Consider the following 21,729-nt stretch of genomic DNA (forward strand, 5'->3'; position numbering starts at 1 on the left):
CCTGCGTGCGTACAGTGCGCCATTTTTGCGCACCACATCACCTAAAACCTGCCAAGGCATACTTAACCTTATTTCCATTACCTTAAGTCCCAGAACGGGTCGAAGGTGACGCTGTCATGTCCGCAGTGCGTACAGCGAAGGGTACTCTTGAGCTGGCCCACAAAGATGTCACTGACGCGTGAATCCTCCATTCGAAGATAGCGGTTCCACGCTTCTGCTGCTTTGGCTGAGTCGCTGGAAAAGATGAAAAGAAATTTCAGTGTTGGTTGACCAAGATTTAAAACTTTCCATGATTTTTTAAAAATATTTTTTTGGCATCAGTGTCGTTGTTTGACGTTTATACACTCTGTATAAACGTCAAAAAGAAAGGCAAAGGAAGTCATAGGCGTACCCAGCTTTTGGTCTAAGGGGGGCAAATCAGATTTTTACGTCAGATACTTTGGCTTAAGCAGCTGCCCCAGCTCTTGAACGCACTTGAAGTTCTGCGTTACGTCACAAAGTGCTACACTTATAAGCATGAATTGACGTCACGGGCCTCTTCTTTTAAACTTTGGTGCGCTTTATCTTTTTAATCAACCGCCTCTGTAGTCTAGTGGTAAGAGAAGACTACCTACTTCAGACGCAGAGGTTCCGGGTTCGATTCCCAGTGGGGGCAGAATTTTCTGTTCGGTCTGGTTGGTGGTAGGGCTTGTTCTAAGTCCTCCTGGCTAGCTACCACCATCTTACCTAAGTCTGTCGCCATAACAACAATGTTAACAGTATTGTTGTGTTCCGGCAGTTAGAGGTAAGATAGCCAGTTCCTCCGTGGTTGAGGATTCCGGGTGAAACTCGCTTCCACCTTCGGCCTGATCGTCACTTACCATCAGGTGAGGTACAGGCCAAGAGTTTCCTCGTTGTGGATAAAAAAATATTTTTTTTTATTACTTATAGTAAAAAATTTAGCAACAAACATTGTGTTTACCTGAGATTGTCGTCGATCTCCGTGAGTATCGGCTTCGGCTTGACGGTGACGCGGTTCACGTCTTCGTGAAGACCTTCCAGAAGGTACCGCAGGAACTCCTGTCAATGCAAGGAAGGTTTATGAAGACGCTGGTTTTTTCTGACCCATAAATAAATAATCTCCATAACTTTCTATTGTTTTTGAACTTTCATGGTCATTAACATTGACTTACTCAGTTCGGTGCCTCGCAAAGGTAACCATTAGAACGGAAACTTTAACTTCAAATTACTTTATTGTTTTATAATTTAACATTGTTATACTCTGTGTCGCTATTCATCATGCTGTGTTAACCATGTGTACTTAAGTATCTACTAACAAAACTCGATTGTCAACTGTAGTATATACCTAATAAATAAATAAAAATAAATAAACATTGAAATAGGTAGTTATCTATGGAAGGCAATGCGATAGTAAAGAAACTGGGAAAGAGGATCCATCCACAAGGTGGAAAGGTTGTCTTTCCACCTCATAAAGGTAGCTGGAGGGCACTGGCTGCTACCAAGCGGGCAATGTGGAAATCATTGAGGGAGGCGTTTGTCCAGCAGTGGACGTCCTGTGGCTGAAATGATGATGATGATCGGAGGGGATACGTCGGAAGGCTATACTAAGCTTGACACGACCGCATAGTCGAATTTGGGCCACATTTTAGCACGCCCAAGGATGCCACGGGATGTCTAGTCGTGCCAAAGGATCCTGCCTATTGTGATTGAGTATTATAATGATGATGATGAAGGTAAAAATGGTCCCAACGGTGATTAGCTGCATTTTTGGCTATCAACAACAACACACTAAGGTGATGATGTGAATTATGGCGGTGATGATTATGAAGCTAGTGATCACCTACTGTCCTCTCACTGGGTGTGGCTGCGACTTCAGCTTGGTGGTGTTCACAAGAGTTACACTCGCCCTGTGTTGACTATTAATATGATGATGATGATGATCACCTGAGCATCCTGCTGGCTGTAGCCCATGAACCGCGGCGCGAATCTCTGCACTTGATCACCGGTGATGACTATAAATGATGATGACGTACATAGAACTGATGGCCGAAGGAGCAAAGGTTCTGGAGTGGAGACCACGTACTGGAAAACGCAGCATGGGATCCAGCCACAAGGTAGACTGACGACCTCATAAATGTAAAGCAGGAAGGCGCTGGATGCAGGCTGGTATCAACCGGGCAATATGTAAATCATTGGGGGAGGCCTATGTCCAGCAGTGGACGTCCTATGCCTGAAAATGATGATGATTAAGTTGCTGATCACCTGTCCTTCAGGCTGTGACTGCGACTTCAGCTTGGCGATGTTCACAAAAGTCACACTCGCCCTGTATTGACTAAATGATGATGATGATGATCACCTGAGCATCCTGCTGGCTGTAGCCCATGAACCGCGGCGCGAATCTCTGCACTTGCGACTTGAGGGTAGTCGTGTTGACTATTCATAATTATGGTGATGATGATGACGATGATGATGATGATGATGAAGCTGATATTCTCCTGAGCATCCTGCTGGCTGTAGCCCATGAACCGCGGCGCGAATCTCTGCACTTGCGACTTGAGGGTAGTCGTGTTGACTATTCATAATTATGGTGATGATGATGACGATGATGATGATGATGATGAAGCTAATGATCACCTGAGCATCCTGCTGGCTGTAGCCCATGAACCGCGGCGCGAATCTTTGCACTTGCGACTTGAGGGTAGTCGTGTTGACGACGGAGTCGCACTCGCCGGTACGCCACAACTCCTTGATCACGCTGCCGAACGCTGGAACAGACGATTGTATATTCAAAATTGGTTTTATACAACTTTATTAATTTATTTATAACTTGAATAGGAACTTGGAAAGAACCTAGCTCTTTGAATCAGAACCGTTTCAGGAGATCCTTTCATCATCATCATTTCAGCCATAGGACGTCCACTGCTGAACATAGGCCTCCCCTAATGCTTTCCACGTTGATCGATTGGTAGCAGTCTGCATCCAGCGCTTCCCTGCTACCTTTACGATGTCGTCAGTCCACCTTGTAGGTGGACGTCCCACGCTGCGTTTTCCGGTACGCGGAGGAGCTCCTTTGATGCAGCGTATTGGTGAGCTCGTCAGGACCAAGGAAGCCTCAGTTTCTGGCTTTCTTCTTCAAACTGAGAAAAATTGACCTGTGGTTGACTGGCAGATAATGCCACCTGGCATTAAGTCCGCCACTGTACAGTTGTATGTGCAAAAGTGTAAATAAATAAATAAAAATATTTACGGACGCAGATGCTTTTATAAATCCTCTTTTCCTGCAGCACACTGTAAGTCTGCAGTTTTTTGCTATCTCCGGCTTTAAAGCACTCCTGGACTTGCGAACAAACTTTGGCTTCAATGAGCCTTGAACACTGGAAATGCTGTTTTTAGCCGATTCCATAAAAGTAAGAGAACTAACTGTCAGTCGTCGACTTGTCAAATGGTTCTGGAAGAGTAGATTCCTTCTGGCCAGCGTTTGAGTTTAGACCAAATCGCGTGGGGACACCGTAGCCTCTGGTAAGGCAAGAGGATATGGTCTGGATGGAATGTCCCCAACATTAGATGATCTTATCTGACAGATGCTTACATTTCACGAGCGCGCCCTTCATGCCTTAAGAAAGCAGATGCTCTTTCACGAGGACACTACCATGCAGGATTCAGGAAAACCTGTAGCTAGCACCATCACTCTATAACTTGTTTTAAGCTACCTCCGTCAAATGCTGGATGTCTTCCAGCCTTAGAACCGACCATAGCTGCCCCCGTTTTCGTCAAACCTAAAAAACTCTTACCTTTCATGAGCGCGCCCTTCATGCAAGACAGCGTGGTGTTAAGCTCATCTGCGTATTTGTCTTCAAGCATGTATTCAAGCAGCGGCCGCGTGTTGGACAGGCATTGGAGCACGCTGTGAGATGAGAGAACTCTCTGGGGGATAGTGCTACTGATTCCCAATGGCCAATAGAGGGTTGAGGGACTCACTCTCTTCAGACTTGGAAAACTCAGCCTTGAGAATGTCCACCTTTTAGGAGCGCTCAATTGATGCAGGACATTGTCAGGGACTTAGAAATCTTCACAGTTTCCTGTTGTCTCCTTCAAACTGAGATGACTCTTACAAACGCATATACTCACCTTTCATGAACGCTCTTTTCCTGCAGTTTTATGCTAGCTCCCTCAAACTTAAAGTACTCCTGGACTATCTTTGCTTCTATGCACCTTTTCTGCTTCTGCATGAATAGGACGAGAAAGCTGCACAGTTTTTAGCTGTCTTTGTCAACTAAGAGTATTGCCAGAGGTCGACTTGCCAAATGGTTGCGGAAGAGTAGAATCTTCTGGCCAGCGTGGGAAGTATGCTTAGACCAAATCCTCCTGCTCTGGTACCTATAGAAAATGCCTACCTTTCATGAGCGCGCCCTTCATGCAAGACAGCGTGGTGTTAAGCTCATCTGCGTATTTGTCTTCGAGCATGTATTCCAGCAGCGGCCGCGTGTTGGACAGGCATTGGAGCACGCTGTGAGATGAGAGAACTCTCTGGGGGATAGTGCTACTGATTCCCAATGGCCAATAGAGGGTTGAGGGACTCACTCTCTTCAGACTTGGAAAACTCAGCCTTGAGAATGTCCACCTTTTAGGAGCGCTCAATTGATGCAGGACATTGTCATGGACTTAGAAATCCTCACAGTTTCCTGTTGTCTCCTTCAAACTGAGATGACTCCTACAAACGCATATACTCACCTTTCATGAACGCTCTTTTCCTGCAGTTTTATGCTAGCTCCCTCAAACTTAAAGTAGTCCTGGACTATCTTTGCTTCTATGCACCTTTTCTGCTTCTGCATGAATAGGACGAGAAAGCTGCACAGTTTTTAGCTGTCTTTGTCAACTAAGAGTATTGCCAGAGGTCGACTTGCCAAGTGGTTGCGGAAGAGTAGAATCCATCTGGCCAGCGTGGAAAGTATGCTTAGACCAAATCCTCCAGCTCTGGTACCTATAGAAAGGGTCCTGCATGGAAAATGCCTACCTTTCATGAGCGCGCCCTTCATGCAAGACAGCGTGGTGTTAAGCTCATCTGCGTATTTGTCTTCGAGCATGTATTCCAGCAGCGGCCGCGTGTTGGACAGGCATTGCAGCACGCTGTTCATGAAACACGTGTTGCCGATGTTGCGGAGACCGTTCAAGCCTGGAAGAGACAGAAAAACTATAACTAAGTATATTTCCTGTAGTGAGAGGGTGGGAAAGCGCAGCGAAGGACGTCCACCTACAAGGTGGACCGACGACCTCATAAAGGTAGCGGGAAGCCGCTGGATGCAGGCCGCCACCAACCGGCTATTGTGGAAATTATTGGGGGAGGCCTATGTTCAGCAGTGGACGTCCTATGGCTGAAATGATGATGATGATGATGAGAGGGTGGGCGATGAAGGGACTGTTTTGAAGATAAAAACCTATGTGGAGCTGGAGACGGTGCAAATCTGCGACGCAGACTGCGGTCAGGTTAAAGTAAATATAGCCTGAATAATTTATGATGGCATAAAGGTAGCAGGAAGGAGCTAGATACAGGCGGCGATATGGGAATCATTGGGGGAGGCCTATGTTCAGCAGTGGACGTCCTATGGCTGAAATGATGACGATTGATGTGTCACTCACCGCTGGTATGGCTGGACGTCTTCTCTCTCGCGTCGGGCACCGAGTCGGACCGCTCGCTGCTCCTACGCAACCCGCTGGGGCCACTCTTGCCACCCGCTAGCTCCTGCGCAGGGTAACGACTCAGTATGTGGAGACTTAGGGGGTAGTGGCGTTCGTTGATTACGTGATATGTTTGATTTGAAGTCCGGTCCATGGGGTGTCAAGGGGCTTCCAAGGGGTGTAGAGGGGCTTATAAGAGGTGTCAATGGGCTTACAAGGGGTGTCAAGGGGCTTACAAGGGGTGTAAAGGGGCTTACAAGGTGTGTCAAGGGGCTTACAAGGGGTGTCAAGGGGCTTACAAGGGGTGTTAAGGGGCTTACAAGGGGTGTCGAGGGGTTACAAGTGAGTGATTTCCAGGGGTCCGGTCCAAAGGGGTTCATGGGATCTAAGGGGTTTCGAATTCAAGAGATTCAATGGGTTTCGAGGGGCCGAAAATGATGATGATAAATTAAGAATGTAAAAATATAGTGATACTTCATAAAAGCGCCCTCCTTATTTTGATTAAGTGCTATAGTACAGGCTAAGGCTTGCATCTCACCTGATGGAAAGTGAAGATGAACGAAGATGGAAGTGAGCTTCCATTCAATAAGGTTTTGTAACTTATTTTAGATTCACGTAATCAATGGACACCAGTATATGCCTCAAGCTGTGGTACGGTCATAGACTTAACACCCACAATAAAACCCATTAACATAGAGTGGCATAATCTCATATGGCACGGTGCAGTTTCAAAATGGCTACTACTTTCAGGTAAACAATGGCAGGTCATCTTAAAAAGGTAAAGTCCGGTCTGTGAGCATGTAGAATTTTGTCCAATGACCCCAAGCTACCCATCCTTATCGCTCGCGCGTAATTATGTTGCTGTCGCGCTCGCGCACTCACTGCGGGCGCCCGTCGCACAGTCGCGACAGCAATATAATTACGCGCGAGTGATAAGGATGGGTAGCTTGGCAGACCAGACTATAGCTTCAGATAAGCTAACGGTGCATTTTTTATGTTTGAAAAAAAAAGACGATAATAAACAAAGTATAAAGAAACTTGTCATTGTGTGCGTTTAATGTGATTTAATTTGATCTATGACCGTGCCGTAAGCTTGAGAGGAACTATGGGAATACAACTGCACATCAAACGTGACATATTGACCTTAAAACCGACCTTGTTTCTTGCGAAATAAGAGCCGCTTTTGCAGTTGATGTGCTGCCGTGTATTTCAAGATGTGTTTGTAACGCTACAATAAGGTGCATTTTTGTAAAAGCATTCTTATTCAAACTCAACTAAAAAAATAATAAGAATAAAAATAAGTTAATAAAACTCATGCATTAACTACTTATACTAAACAAATGTCAAAAGATTCTAAAATATATTTACAAGGGCAATGAAAACTTTTTGCAATTACCGTACTCACCTTTTTGGGATACTAAACTAGGTCTTAATAAAATTAGTATTAACACATCTAGAAAAAAATCAAATATCGTAAATAACTACAAAATGGGAAAGACCAAGAACTAAAGTAAAAGAAAAACAGAAAAACTATTTTTATATATTTTTCACTCACACGCATCTCTTCTACTTCCACTCTCTCTACTAAATCATACTTAGATTCAAACATATCCTTCTCACACTCATCTTTCCTCATAATCTTACGAAATAAATGTGAACAGTAGGTACATTCACTCAGCATCACATAAGTTAATAGGAATCTTAGAGCTAAATCGAATCATTTTCTTAGCTGTCATTGCTATGGTATGGACAGTTGATGGAATGAGATTTCCAGCTTCAGAAGCCAGGCCAGTTTTCACCATTGATCTCTAATTTTTAAATGACCCCTATGGTAACACATGCCAGTAATTTTGTTTTCATAAGGGTCACTTAAAAATTAGGGATTGATGGTGAAAACGGGCATAAGTCTAATAATCATCCTTTCTATTTACATTTCGCTTCAACTTAAATCTTATTGTTAGTAAAAAACTTCAAGAAACCACCTCACACGACTATTCGCAACCGTTCGCTACCATTCGCGCTAGCGTCGCCGCGGCGAAGTCCACCGCCCATCGGCTGTGCTCGCGGCCCGACACGACGACGCGCGACGAGCGGCGGCTAGTTGCGGTGCGATACGACGCGCGCTCTACACGTCAACATTATGGATTGGATAAAGGGTTTATTTGTTTGAGTTAGCATTTAGGTAATGTACTTTATTAAACAGTAGTAGTTTATGTAGGTAAAAAGTAATTCTATCAATAACTTTAAAAGTACCATCTAAGCTTAATGTATTAGCCTTTAATTGAACATTAAATTAAACTACTATTTAATGATTTTAAATTAAGATTGTCGTATTATGTTCTTCTTCATCTTCAGTAAACACGACAAAATCATCTAGATAACTTCAAATTACTATTTATACTTTTATTCTTTCTACTATACTACTAGGATTACTGGACTATAGATCATGTTTATTACTGGACTATCAACATTGAATCGTTTGATAATGATTGTATCAATATTGAACCTGATACGTGTTGACGCCATACGTCCTCTGCCCGACGAGCGGGATCCGGGGCTGCGACGGGCGCGCATGGCCTGGCGCGACGCTCCGCGGACGCGGCTCGAAGCACCGACGACACCCACACCTCATGCCGTAGGGCGAGGATACTCGTCGTCACGCATGCTAGGATGATCAGCGCCTCGTAGTACGTTAGCATGCGGCGGTGATGGGTATCTGGCGGAAGCCGCTCGGCAGATCCAATTTTTTAGTTTTTTGTTATTTTGTAGACTGCTCGAGTGGTTTGGGTGTAAGTTCTTCTGCACAGTGATTTGAAGGATACTTTTGTGGTTTCTGTATAAATCTTTAAGCACCGTAAAGTCTTCGTATATGGTAAGTTCTGTTAAGCACCCAAACTTTGAATATCTTGAAGTGTTTTTGATGATTTCAATTTATGTTTACTTTTTTCTATAACTTTGTCACAATCGTCTTTGATATTTAAGTAGTAAGCAGTTTAAGTTTTAAATGTTTTTGCAGCACAGTTTTTATCAAAGCACAGTTTTTTCTAAATGTTTCGTTTATTTATGACAACAATTTGCAACACAACGTCCGGTTCTTTTTAGTTATTTCAATTAACAGTTTTATTTTTGAGGAAAGTCGATTTAGAACTTCGGCACTGGGATTCGAAAGACTGAGGAACTTTTGAATTGAAGATAAATGGATCGAAATTAATTTGAAAACTGATAACGAACCCCAAAAAGTATTTCAGAACACAGTCACGGTTTCTTTAGACGGCACAATTTCCACACAGATATTTTCACTTTCTCTTCACATTGCAGCATATCACTTTCGATTGTCAATCAAACCACTTAGCACGAGGCATGCCCCGAAGGTTTAGTCTATGGTATAAATAGATGACTCGTCCACAGGGCAAAGCCTGGATATGATACTGGCAAGGTCACAGAGATTTCCACTTTATTTTTCTTCTGAAACGGCGGCCATTTTGAAAAAGTTGGGCGTGTCAAAGTGACAGTTAAAACGCGGGCGCGGTTAGGTTATATCCGCGGAAAATGACATGTCGAGAGACCAATTTCGTTGGGATATCACCGATACTGATAGTTAGTTGTAGTGCGGCGATGTAACGCCAGGTAGCTTTGCCAAATTTCACAATCGGTGTACATAATACCGCAGTGGATGAAGAATGAGTAGGAACTACAACGGCTGATGCCATAACACGCAAGTATGACACAGAATTAATAAATAAGTAGACTTGAACGACTGGGACTACTATATCCTATCTCAGTTATGACAATAACGTCATATTTACTACGTATAGTCCATTCAGAATGCACAACGGGTCGGGCTATTTCATTGCTTGAAGCTCGTTATACATTCCGCAAAATAATTGTATTTGCCTCTGTCACTCTTCGTGATGCTAGCATGAATAAGAGGTGATCAGTAAAAACAGTTTTAAAAGGCTATAGAGTCAACTTCTAATAGTAATAGTAGATTATCTTTGTTTATCTACTTTAAGGCTGGGTTGCACCATCTTACTTTAACTTTAACAAACGTCAAACATCTGTCAAACTCCATACCAAAAACACCGGTTATCGTCAAAGTCACGGTCATAGTTATGTGGTGCAACTCAGCCTTAACTCGGAGAATTGACATTAAATCTAAGATTTCCTATTACAACAAAAAAAAAACTTAAAAAATCCTGAAAAGGAGACGTAAGAATCAACTGGTAATAGAGAAACATGGCCATTAGAAAAGAGGAACAAACCTAATAACTGTCATTTTTACCACAGACAGACAATAGAAATAGAGGTATTATTACGCAGTAAGAATTAAAAATTTTAACCCGCATATTTTTTCAAGTGTTTTAAACTGTTAAGCTTCAACCACACTAAGTGCCTTTTCACACGTTCCGGTTGCCGGCTATCCGGCGCCGGGTACCCGGTCGCGAATGTATGGGAATGCCGGATTAATTACGCCGGAACATGTGAAAGCTACGTACCATGCCCATACACTTCACAACCGGGTACCCGGCGCCGGATAGTCGGCAACCGGAACGTGTGAAAAGGCACTAACGCGTGAAGATAGCAATCGCCGGCGCGATCGTAGGCCAATGACAGGTCGCGCGAGCTGTCATTAGCCTTTGATCGCCATTTTGATCGCGCCGGCGATGGTGGCACGCGTCGGTGTGGTTGAAGTATAAACTCTTTTTATTGAACCAGACAACCCTATCTTTCATCCAATGGCTCTACCGCACATTTTTCCATTGTGTTCCCAGTTCGCGCCCTTGAACCATAGAGATGGTGCCATAAAAATAACTGGTACAGACAATAGAATGGTTCGATGACGCGCGGTCCACATAGCTAAGGTCAGCGATGTACTGACATACTTCCGCACCATGGGTTTAAGTCCCATATACGTAAATAAAACCTATTGTAATGCTATGGTCGATTGGTAAGAAGTATTGAGATATTGTTTGTTAAAAGCGTTCCTATTGTCACAAAATTCATTATCATCATTTCAGCTAAAGTACGTCTATTGCTGAACATTGGCCTCCCTCAATGACTTCCACATCGCACGGTTGGTAGCGGCCTGCATCCAGCGCCTTCCTGCTACCTTTTCAGATCGTAGGTCCACCTTGTCGGTGGACAGCACAATGTCCAGTAATTGAATTATACCCATAGGAGTGTCTATTTACGTCTCTCGACTAAGGTGTAGAGAATTTAAAATAACAGTCACTTTGACTGAGATCAAGTTTGTAGAGAATTTAAAATAACAGTCACTTTGACTGAGATCAAGTTTGTAGAGAACTTAAGAGAAGGATTCACACAGAACGCTATACGCCGTAATGAGACTTAGAAATAAAGAAGAAAGAGAAATTAACTTAGGAGCTTGGCTCTCCATAATACCTGGTATTTTCTGTAAAATGTACATAATTGTCTTGGCGTTAATTTACACGAAAATATTTTTGGTGGGGTGGGATTTGTGGGATGTTTTAATATTTGCTTTAGGATCAAGGTGATATATTGTGAACTGAAAATGGTTCAAAATACGTTTCACTGTTTTTGGACCTTAACCCAAAACAACAAGGATCAAAATACCGTAAAAAATGAAACTTACAAGTAGTCTGACGTTGCTGTACGTCCCAAACGCGCCATAATGTAAGCTCACACAGAACACTGATGTCGACGTCCCACGTGCAATGTAGGGTTCCGTAGTTGTCCGTCGTTAACACAATATATTTCAGAAAAACCAAGCAATTACTTAATCTAATCACTTTATTTAATATTTTCTTCTAAGGAATTTTCACTTGTTTAGAAATTTTATAATACATGAGTTAAATGACTATTACTCTAAAAAGAAACGGTAACATTAAATAATAAGTTCAATATCAATCCTAAAATAGGTACAGGATTACACTTAAAATGTAAAACTATAGTCTCAATCTCATTAAACATAGGTAAATATTAAATCTCATTAAATATGGGCAACTAAAAAGTATCATCTAACTCCTAACTTACGAAGTTTGACCTTTCATCATCAGCTCACCTAAAAAACCTGAAGTAATAAAACTGTATGTACATACGTACCTAAAATATTTAAAGAATTATTCTCCAACTCGTAACGGTTAAGGACTTTTACCTTCCATCATCACCTCATCAACATTAGATGATGACTACCAGAAGCATATACTTGAATATCTTTAGAATAAATATTAAAAACGATATACATGCCTATAAAATTTAAAGGTTTCCTCGATTTCCCTAGGATCCCATCATCAGATCCTGTCTTGGTGACAATGGGACCACCACAGAATTGTGTGTGTATCGAACAAAAAAAAGAATTTTGAAAATCGGTCCACAATTGACGGAGTAATCGGTGAACATAAATAGAAAAAAAAACATTACATATAGCCGAACATATTATAACCTCCTCCTTTTTTGAAGTCGGTTAAATTGGCGTAATATTGTCTTTATTCTATGTACTAAATTAATTATAATGTACTTAATTAATTATAATTAGGTTTTACTTTTATCTACATCCATGTTACTTCATTTGTTTTTCTCGATGTTCATTTGTTTTTGTTTTTTGGCCAAATTCAGGAAAAGCTAGTCCTCTTGGTCACGTGTACAATTTAAGTTGGTTGGGTTTTACGGCCAAGGGTACAGGGTTAAAATTTATTTTCCACTGTACCATCAAGGGAACAGCCAAGGGTACACAGGAAAATAAGGGAAAGAAAATAATGTAAGTAGCTGAACCTTTTTGCTATTGAGCACCATGAAAATTTAACACAATTTAGCCGATTTGTTTATTTTCACAATCGTTTCACAATGTCTATAATGAGGCGACCGCAGGAACGTCACTATTCGTGCAATCCTATCAATGAAGTACGACATTTTCTGGTGCAGATTTTATCGCCATAAATTATGAAACTTGATAGTCATGGATTTGACTGACAGCTGTCCGTCAAATTCCCGCCCCGCACCCCGCACTGTACATATTTTGTTCGCGATGTCTGTTCTATACGTAGTAATATTACTTCAATGGTTCCATACAGATCAAAGCAGTAGTCGTCGAAGTTCAGAGAAGTCTTCAGGTAAACATTAAAATAGTGGAAACCTCTGTAAATTAGTTCCAAACATTAAATATACCAAAATTACCAAAAACTATGGTATACGAGGATATACGTTGACCTCGACACTCGGTATAAGCACAGAATACATAATAGTAGCAACAGAAATTGCACTCCTTTGTGTAGGATCAGATGCCGGCATTTTAACGGTAATAATAATAATGCAAAATATCCAACGCACATGGTGCATTCGAAATCGCACCTTACTACTACGCTCACAAGAGCGCTATTTTTTTGTGTTCAGAATTGATCTACCTCACAGCTTAAGCGTCAGGGTTGTATAAGCAAAGTAAAATAAATAANTACTTCCGCACCATGGGTTTAAGTCCCATATACGTAAATAAAACCTATTGTAATGCTATGGTCGATTGGTAAGAAGTATTGAGATATTGTTTGTTAAAAGCGTTCCTATTGTCACAAAATTCATTATCATCATTTCAGCTAAAGTACGTCTATTGCTGAACATTGGCCTCCCTCAATGACTTCCACATCGCACGGTTGGTAGCGGCCTGCATCCAGCGCCTTCCTGCTACCTTTTCAGATCGTAGGTCCACCTTGTCGGTGGACAGCACAATGTCCAGTAATTGAATTATACCCATAGGAGTGTCTATTTACGTCTCTCGACTAAGGTGTACGGTTTGTAGAGAATTTAAAATAACAGTCACTTTGACTGAGATCAAGTTTGTAGAGAACTTAAGAGAAGGATTCACACAGAACGCTATACGCCGTAATGAGACTTAGAAATAAAGAAGAAAGAGAAATTAACTTAGGAGCTTGGCTCTCCATAATACCTGGTATTTTCTGTAAAATGTACATAATTGTCTTGGCGTTAATTTACACGAAAATGTTTTTGGTGGGGTGGGATTTGGGGGATGTTTTAATATTTGCTTTAGGATCAAGGTGATATATTGTGAACTGAAAATGGTTCAAAATACGTTTCACTGTTTTTGGACCTTAACCCAAAACAACAAGGATCAAAATACCGTAAAAAATGAAACTTACAAGTAATCTGACGTTGCTGTACGTCCCAAACGCGCCATAATGTAAGCTCACACAGAACACTGATGTCGACGTCGGACTCCTCCTTCTCATCTGCATAACGTCTGTATGTAGCATTGGGTATGAACTTTGAGATCTGATCACCAAGTTCCTTTTTGCGTCAACCACTTTCAGTCTTTTGCACGCGTGATATTTAGATTTTTTTTGCAGAATTTTTGACTAAAAATTACGCTGAGGTTTACACGGCAAACAATTTAATGTTTATTGGAATATTATATTAAAGTTTTTTCTCACAAATTCTAACAATAGTTACAATTACCCCGATGCATAATAATAATATGTCTTCAAGCAAACAATATCCAAAAAAGTCACATTTGTTTTTGAATTTAAAAATTACACTGCAAATGTAGTGTGGTCTGTAAGGTCAAAGTTTTGTTGACAAACTCCCTTATATTTTTGTTTCGGTCGTTGCAGTACTTGTTGATACATAAACAAATCGTATCGTTGCAAATACTCAAAGTTTTACCGTTTTATCCTTTCTTTTATTATTTCACAACACAATAACATTTTTAACATAACTTTTCATTAATTCCAATATTTTTTACATTTTTTTTCTATTTTTTTTTGCAACACTCCGACACTTGAACGTTACCACAGATTCGCAACACTGTCATTCGCGAGCCGCTAACTTATTATATCATTATTTGAACGACTAATTTGTCTCAATACCACTTTTTAACGCGCACACTACACTTCGTCTGTGCACAGATATTTTACACTATCTTTTTTGGCTATTTTATCACAATTTTTCTTTTATATTTTACAATTTTTATTATTATTTTGGTCACTACAAATGTTGTGCATGTCTCAATTATTATTTTTTCAATTTTACAGTCGTCATTGCGGTCAATTTTTTTTTTCTTTGCACAAAACAATTCAGTGTTCAAATAAAAAATCTACATTACTGGACGTGATGTAACATAGAGTATATTATCTTGTAGCCATTGATATCATCTGGTATTAGATAAGCTATCTTAGATGACGCACGATTGTATTTATTTTAGAAGGTCGAAAGATTTCGTCACTTTAAAATTCAAGTTTTTATGCATTTTTATTACAAAAATATTTAGTTATTTCAAAAAAGGAAGTAATATTTTTAACGATTTAAATAAGGGTGCAATAAGCTTGGCACTATAAAAATCTGATAGTTATTTTATTTGACCGTGCGAGTCATATTATGGTTTCGATTTGGAAACATTGCCACAAAAATATTTTTGTGATTTTTAAAATTTCTGTAATTTTTTCTATAAAAAGTGATTGCCTCAAAAGGGCAATGAAATATTGTAAACTACCCGCATAGCCTTCGCTTGGTCCACGATTGAGGTGTGTGCGCGGAAATGTACTCAATGTGAAGGTTAACTAGAGTTTATTATTGTATGACGGAAACTAGAGTGTCTAAGTAAATAGGGAACAGTTCAGCCTATTTAAAAATCCAAAGCCTGTACAATCGTAGGGACATGTAGTAAACCGATATAAACTTACTTTCTCAGCCTGACCGGTGGTTGACTGGTAGATAATGCCACCCGGCATTAAGTACGCCACTGTACAGTGTTTATGTGCAATAAATATAAATAAATAAATAAAAAATAAACATAGTTACATACAGATCAAAGCAGTAGTCGTCGAAGTTCAGAGAAGTCTTCAGGTAAACATTAAAATAGTGGAAATCTCTATTAATTAGTTCCAAAAAATAATTATCAAAATTACCAAAAACTGTGGTATACGAGGGTATACGTTAACCTTGACACTCGGTATAAGTTTCATCCCAACGAAATCGCTCTCGCAAAAGAAAATAAAAACGTATACGAACCAAATACTGAATTATTTTGAACACAACCAACTTTCCCAGAAAATCACAATCTCACACTTATATTTGAATAAACCACGACTAGAAACGTTATAAAGTTTGTAAAAAATATTTCCAAATGGCCAACCGTCAGGTTTGACGTTCCGATTTTCAAATTTCAAATGTCAACGGATTAACGGCCAGCGAAGTTGTGGCATAGACTAAATTTAAACTCTTTGAGTATTTGAACTCTTTTCTTGTTCCTTTATGGAAAACACAGACTTTTTATTTATTTTAGGTAATAACTTATTTTTAGTTAATTATTCGCATAATCAGAAGATAGTGGCTTTCAGTTAGGTACTATAAATAAAATGACCCAAAAAGTTATGCAATTTTAATGCAAACTTTTCAAAAACAACCAACTTATTTCGACTCAAAATATTAACCAAGGTTACTGTAAGACTTTATGACATCATAAATGTTTCGCAGACAGAAATACATCATTGAATTATTTAAATGAAATAGACAGTTGACGCGCTATAAAAATCTCGAAAGGTCAGCTAGTGACCAATGAAGAGTTCGGCTATTTTAAGCTAGCCAAAACTACTTTCAGTTTCATTTATGCACACGACAACGCTGGCCGATAATAATTACAGCACACACTAAAAACGTTTACCTCTTTAGACGATTAAAACGACCATAGATAAATCTTCGCGCCAAAACTGACGTGCCACTGGCGATCTGTCAAAAGTCCCGCGCTTTCCGGTCAAAATGGCCGCCGCTTTTCCGAATTTCGCAGCACGTGGTTCCAAAAAACTTTGCCGTCCGACCGCTATGAGAATATGCGTGTTATTTTAGATACGTTACATTTCATGCGGGGTATTTTTAGATTACTTTATCGAAAGGAGGGCGCGACGCGTCTGCGTGCATTGTCTAGGCGAAATGACTTTTTCACATTTAATTTTTCATTTCTATTTAAAAAATACAGTACTTTAGGCAAGTTAGGAAAAACATAATCTCCAGGATGAATCTGGACTCCAGATACTGGAGTCCATGACAGAGAAACACGGTTAATATAGATTAAGGTCACCGTGATGCAATATCAGAGAAGCGATATATCCCAGCAAACTCTTTAGACAAAACAGTTGGAGGAAAAGTGGGCTCAGTATTGAACCTTGCGACACCACCTATGATATTTACTGGAAAAACTAACGATAGATAAATTTAAAATTAAAGAGAAAAACGCAGAATATTCACGTGATAAAGAAAAATCCGACGGATTCTAATATCAACTTGTATGTTTGATTTAGACTCTAATAAAAAGAATAGAGTAAAGAGTATTGCACTAACACAGCCAATATCTTATCTATACCTAGCTTAATAGTTAAGCCAAAACAATTTGAATTTACGTTCGCTCGTTTATTTATTTATTTATTAGGTACACCAACAAAGTCACATACATAATACAGTTCTGAATACATTTTAACATGGTTTAACACATGATACGTATATGACCTCAATGACGTTTGAATGGTATACAATAGTTAAGGCTGTCTAAATCCCAAGTTCCCAACCGAGACAGGAGTGAGGTAAGGTGACATTTTAAAGAGTGAGGAAGTAGAAACTACAAATAACTAAACAATTAGAGAAGATAACTTTTAGTTATTAGTTGAAATGGAGATCGGACATTGGCATCGCCTGGCGGAACATTCGTTGGCTGATCGCCTAAAACAATACTGATTCTTTCCGGGTAACCGGTGCGTTGAACTGGTTTTTATTTCATACTTTTCATGAGATACCTTGGATTTCCCTTAAAATGGGGTAATAACTATACTCGTACAGGTAAGAATTTAGAGGTACTTGATGCAATTTTTAAACCGGCAGACAGTAGTGACTGAGTTTGTTGCGGCGCTTCTTCTCAGCACTTGCCACAAAAGAATGAGACATGTATAGGCTCCTTAAGAGCACTTGACGATTTGCAAGTACTAATTTAATTAGTCTAAAAAAATAAAGATAATTTTGATTTTGATTTTTTTGATAATACAAACTTTGTATCTATGTATAGATTCGTTAATGTAATTTATATTTTGATATTTTAAACTTCAGTATAACTGGCATATAGGATGGGTCATTTCACTGTTCATCTGTCTGACAATAATAATTTTAAGCTCAGAAAGGAACCGATTTATCGTTGAAAACAATTTTGAAAAACAACTAATGAATTTGGTCAACATTCTTTCCACATGTAATTTGACCCTAAATGCAGGTAAAATTTTTTCTTGGATATGAAAAAAAATTACTAACTAAAGGAATGGGACTTGGATGAAATCTGCTGGTATACATTTTATAACCAGTGAGAAGCTTACTACCTTCTCTGTTACGTCTACAATTAGATCCATAACAGCCTCTACTTCCAGAGCTACGGTCCCCTCATCTTCCGAATCCTTAGAACCATCCGGGGTATTGTCTTGCTCTCTTTCGCGAACATTAGTCATGTTAAGAGTGTCAGCCGTAAGACTAAATAACGTACATACGTATAAATAGATGCCCTCATTACTGAATGCCAATGAACTCGCACTTTTATTTTAACCTGTGTAACGACGTGCAAGATTTTTGTGAATTTGCAAGAGTTCTCTTTGGGACAATTCAAAGAATCAATTTGTGGCTTGAAACTTGTGCGAAAAGGGACATTATGGTTAGTTGATTTAGTCACTCAGCTTAGATTATTCAGTCAGGACGTGTAGTGACGGCAGAGTAGAATACATTTGTCACCAACCCCTACTCTTCCCGCGGGTGTCGTAAGAGACGACTTAGGGACTACACATCAAACAGAGAACGGGCAGTAGCGCTCTNAGCGCTCTCTGAAAAATATCAATCTTTTAAACTGCGATCTCTAACCCGCCTGCTAAACGTGGGGATTATGGCAAAAAACCCTCCATTATAGTGGAAGAGGCTCATAGTCCAGCAGTGAACTGTAAAGGGCTGTTGATGATGATGATTTAGTCACCACTGCAAACTGCAGGACGACTAAATATGTAGGCTAATAGAGGATTTTCCATACACTCTGCAAGCTAGCCATAACGGTTGAGGTGTCAAAGGAAAAGGGACGTAATTCCGTGGTTTTAAGCTGAGTCAGAGATTCAGCTATAAAGTCAAGCGCAAGACTGTAACCAGAGTTAAGAACTTGTTGTGACAGCCGTTAAAATTACCTTCAGAAAAAAGTAAATTGGTATAATCAGTTTAAACAGCGGTATGGTGTTTAACCGTCGGGAAATCTGGACTACTACAAACATTACAAAGGTAGCAGATTCGAATCTCGCGAGTATTCATTCATGTATTAGTCATAGAAGCAGGCGCTTTGGTTATTGTGCTTAGAAGAATTCATTTTATCAAATTAATATTATCACCTTATACAATCCATAAATTATTGACACATCCGCACATTTCTATTCCATAACTCACCCAAAATTATACAGGCTTTCAAACATTAAACTTTCAAAGCATCTCTATTTACAGTCGCTCATACAACTCATACAGTTTTAATAGCTCATCTCTTAAACATAATTCTAATTTGCAGAAAATCAATTCGGTCACGCAGAAAAATTCGCCTACTACTACTACACACAAAGAAGAAAGGGGGAATTCTACGTATGCAGAAATAAGTTGACGAAATCAATACTAAAAACCTGTTTAGAAAACCATCTACTGAACACACTATGGCGTAGATTGTAACAATTTTGATGGCTACATCAATCAAAGATCTAGAATTCAATATCTATTGGTTCATTAGATGGTTTTCAAATTGATAAAAACAACGGAAAATAAGTTAAATATAAGGAATCATCATCAAATCAGGCAATTTTTAAGTGTTTTGAGTAAAGGTGCAAACAAATAGCCACTAATCTAAAAATGGGGTGCTTGAAACCTTTTAAGTGCTTGGTGATTATATTGCAATAGAAATAGACCAAAATAATAATAAATCAGTACGCACCAGTAAGCAGACTTCATAAATAATCGTCAAGCCCTTAAAAAGTTTAACTGACAAAATATGAGTACTTACAGCTTTGATATCTTCATAGTCTTTCGAGTCTAGAATCTTCTTTCTAGCAGACGGCGTTTCTGGACTGGAATCTTCTGTGGGCTCACTGAACGTACTCTCAGTACTCGTCTCCATAGACTTGACACCATCTTCCGTAGCCTCTTTGTCTTCTTCTGATTTTTCTGTGCGTTTCTTCAAAAAGTTTTCATGCTCAAACGTTTTGTTTTCGAATCCTGTCCCGCTTGGTGATTCGATATCATTGTCTAGAACTAATCTGTCGTCTTGTTCTGAATCTATATACTTGAGCTTCACCCTGGATCTCCCCGTTTCACTCAGGCCATCCTTTTCCTCACTATCGTTCCTCTTCGGCGATGTGCTAGACGCTATAGGCTGAGATATCTGTATGAACGAAGCGAAATTAGAAGTGTGTTTCGGAGCCTTCACTTGCTTCTCTATATCGTTTTTCAAAGACTCCTTCTTACTTAGCACATCTGGACTACTTTTCTTTTTGTAATCGTCTCCATTCTCTACGTGTATAACAGTGGATTTCTCTAGAATTTTCCCTATGGGGTTATTAGGATCTAATTGACTTTTAATACTGGCAAGGCGATCGGAAGGCAATTTGGAAGTTAGTGACGTCGACATAGAGTTTTTATCTACGACCGGCTTGGCTAAAGACACCGGTTCTGAAATGGTTTTGCTAATGGACAAGTCTGAGTTAGAATTGGACCTAGATGACGATGATCCTACTTCCCATCTGTGATTCAACCCGTTTTTCTCAGCGTACGGCAAATGTACGGGGACTATTTTGTCGTCTTTTGGCAGTTTCGTGTACCCCACCGTTCCGTTTTCGCAGTCCTTCAACTGGCTCAGGTATTGCTCTACTGACGTCTTGGGCGAAAGCCTCGGTTCATTCGCTGGAAGTTTAGTCACAGTCATCTTATCGAATCTTTTCCTTGTTTCAGATACAGATGGCACTTCATTCCCATTGTTATCCTTAGCGCCATTGGACATAGAGTTCCTTTTGCTGAAGCTAGGTGAGCTTTCCTTATACGATCTTCTTCCTTCGGGTCTCTGGTGTTGAATGAAACGCTTATTTCTTTCGGTTCAATGATATTTAAAATGAAAATACTGTGGCTTGTGGTTGTGTGTTAGTTCAACTTCTCAACGTGCTCTAGCTGTGTCTGAATCTTTATCAACTTCATCCAAGGCGTTATCAGCTTTATCTTCGTTACTTTTAAGGTTTAATTCTGCATAATTTTCAATTATACTAAATTTTCTGTTAAAGATATTAAAAATTAAGACACAGTGTAGAGTTTTATACAAATTTACTATGTCTACTATGCGGTAACCTCGTGAAAAGCAGTCTCTTATGGTGCCGAGGGTCTGCCTGTCAAGAGGTACGATGAAGCTGGCCAAGTAGTGCTATTGTTATTGAACATACACACACACACGCACACATTTTGTGTGCCTGCGAAATTTTCGTAGACTTACAAGTCTCGTTCGGATGTACATTAATTAGTTGATGTGGTGAAAGTAGATAACAAAAGAGAGATGATGTGTTCGATTGTCATTTGTCACGAAATAGACAATTTGGATGTAACTTTTTCTTTTATTTTTAAATATTTGAAACGAGCAACTGATCATCAAAAGTTTGCAGACATCTTGATAGAAACTTGGCTAGACTTAGCAGAAGGGTTATTCCGAAACTCTGTTTACGTAGTTTCGTGTCTATCTGTCACCGTTACTCATGCTGGCATCTCATTTGCGTGAGAGGGATGGCGACATTCAAAAACTTCTGTATGTTATTGTATGTAATAACCCCGCAGACTTGAAACAGCCTGCAGGAAAGAAAATAAGATCTAGTAAATCTTTTTAGACACCGACGACGGCTGTTCAAAGTATGACACCAGTATTGTGACCTGAAAGGTACTCTCACCATAGAACGGGACTATTCCTACCTCTCGTTCCCACCGCTGCAACTCCTGTGTAGCCAGGATCTACAGCTTGATCGCCAATAAAACCCAACCAGTGAAGGCCAA

General features: G+C 39.8%; 1 protein-coding gene across 1 annotated transcript in view; it reads right to left on the reverse strand.

Annotated features, from left to right (window-relative positions):
• The window catches only part of LOC114358001 (uncharacterized), a gene marked incomplete at its 3' end in the record, with an annotated part of 42,353 nt that overhangs the window by 12,823 nt on the left and 7,801 nt on the right, over nucleotides 1-21,729 (reverse strand). Inside the window, exons 3-8 of the mRNA XM_028311851.1 lie at nucleotides 19,709-20,761; nucleotides 5,638-5,740; nucleotides 5,015-5,173; nucleotides 2,635-2,765; nucleotides 962-1,059; nucleotides 82-234 (exon numbers count right to left, since the gene is read on the reverse strand). Coding sequence (XP_028167652.1) covers nucleotides 82-234; nucleotides 962-1,059; nucleotides 2,635-2,765; nucleotides 5,015-5,173; nucleotides 5,638-5,740; nucleotides 19,709-20,761 — 1,697 coding nt within the window. The remainder of the gene's footprint in view (nucleotides 1-81; nucleotides 235-961; nucleotides 1,060-2,634; nucleotides 2,766-5,014; nucleotides 5,174-5,637; nucleotides 5,741-19,708; nucleotides 20,762-21,729) is intronic.

The sequence above is a fragment of the Ostrinia furnacalis genome, unplaced genomic scaffold (genome assembly GCF_004193835.3).
Source record: "Ostrinia furnacalis isolate ACB-3 unplaced genomic scaffold, ASM419383v2 OfSCF3556, whole genome shotgun sequence".
NCBI lineage: Eukaryota > Metazoa > Arthropoda > Insecta > Lepidoptera > Crambidae > Ostrinia > Ostrinia furnacalis.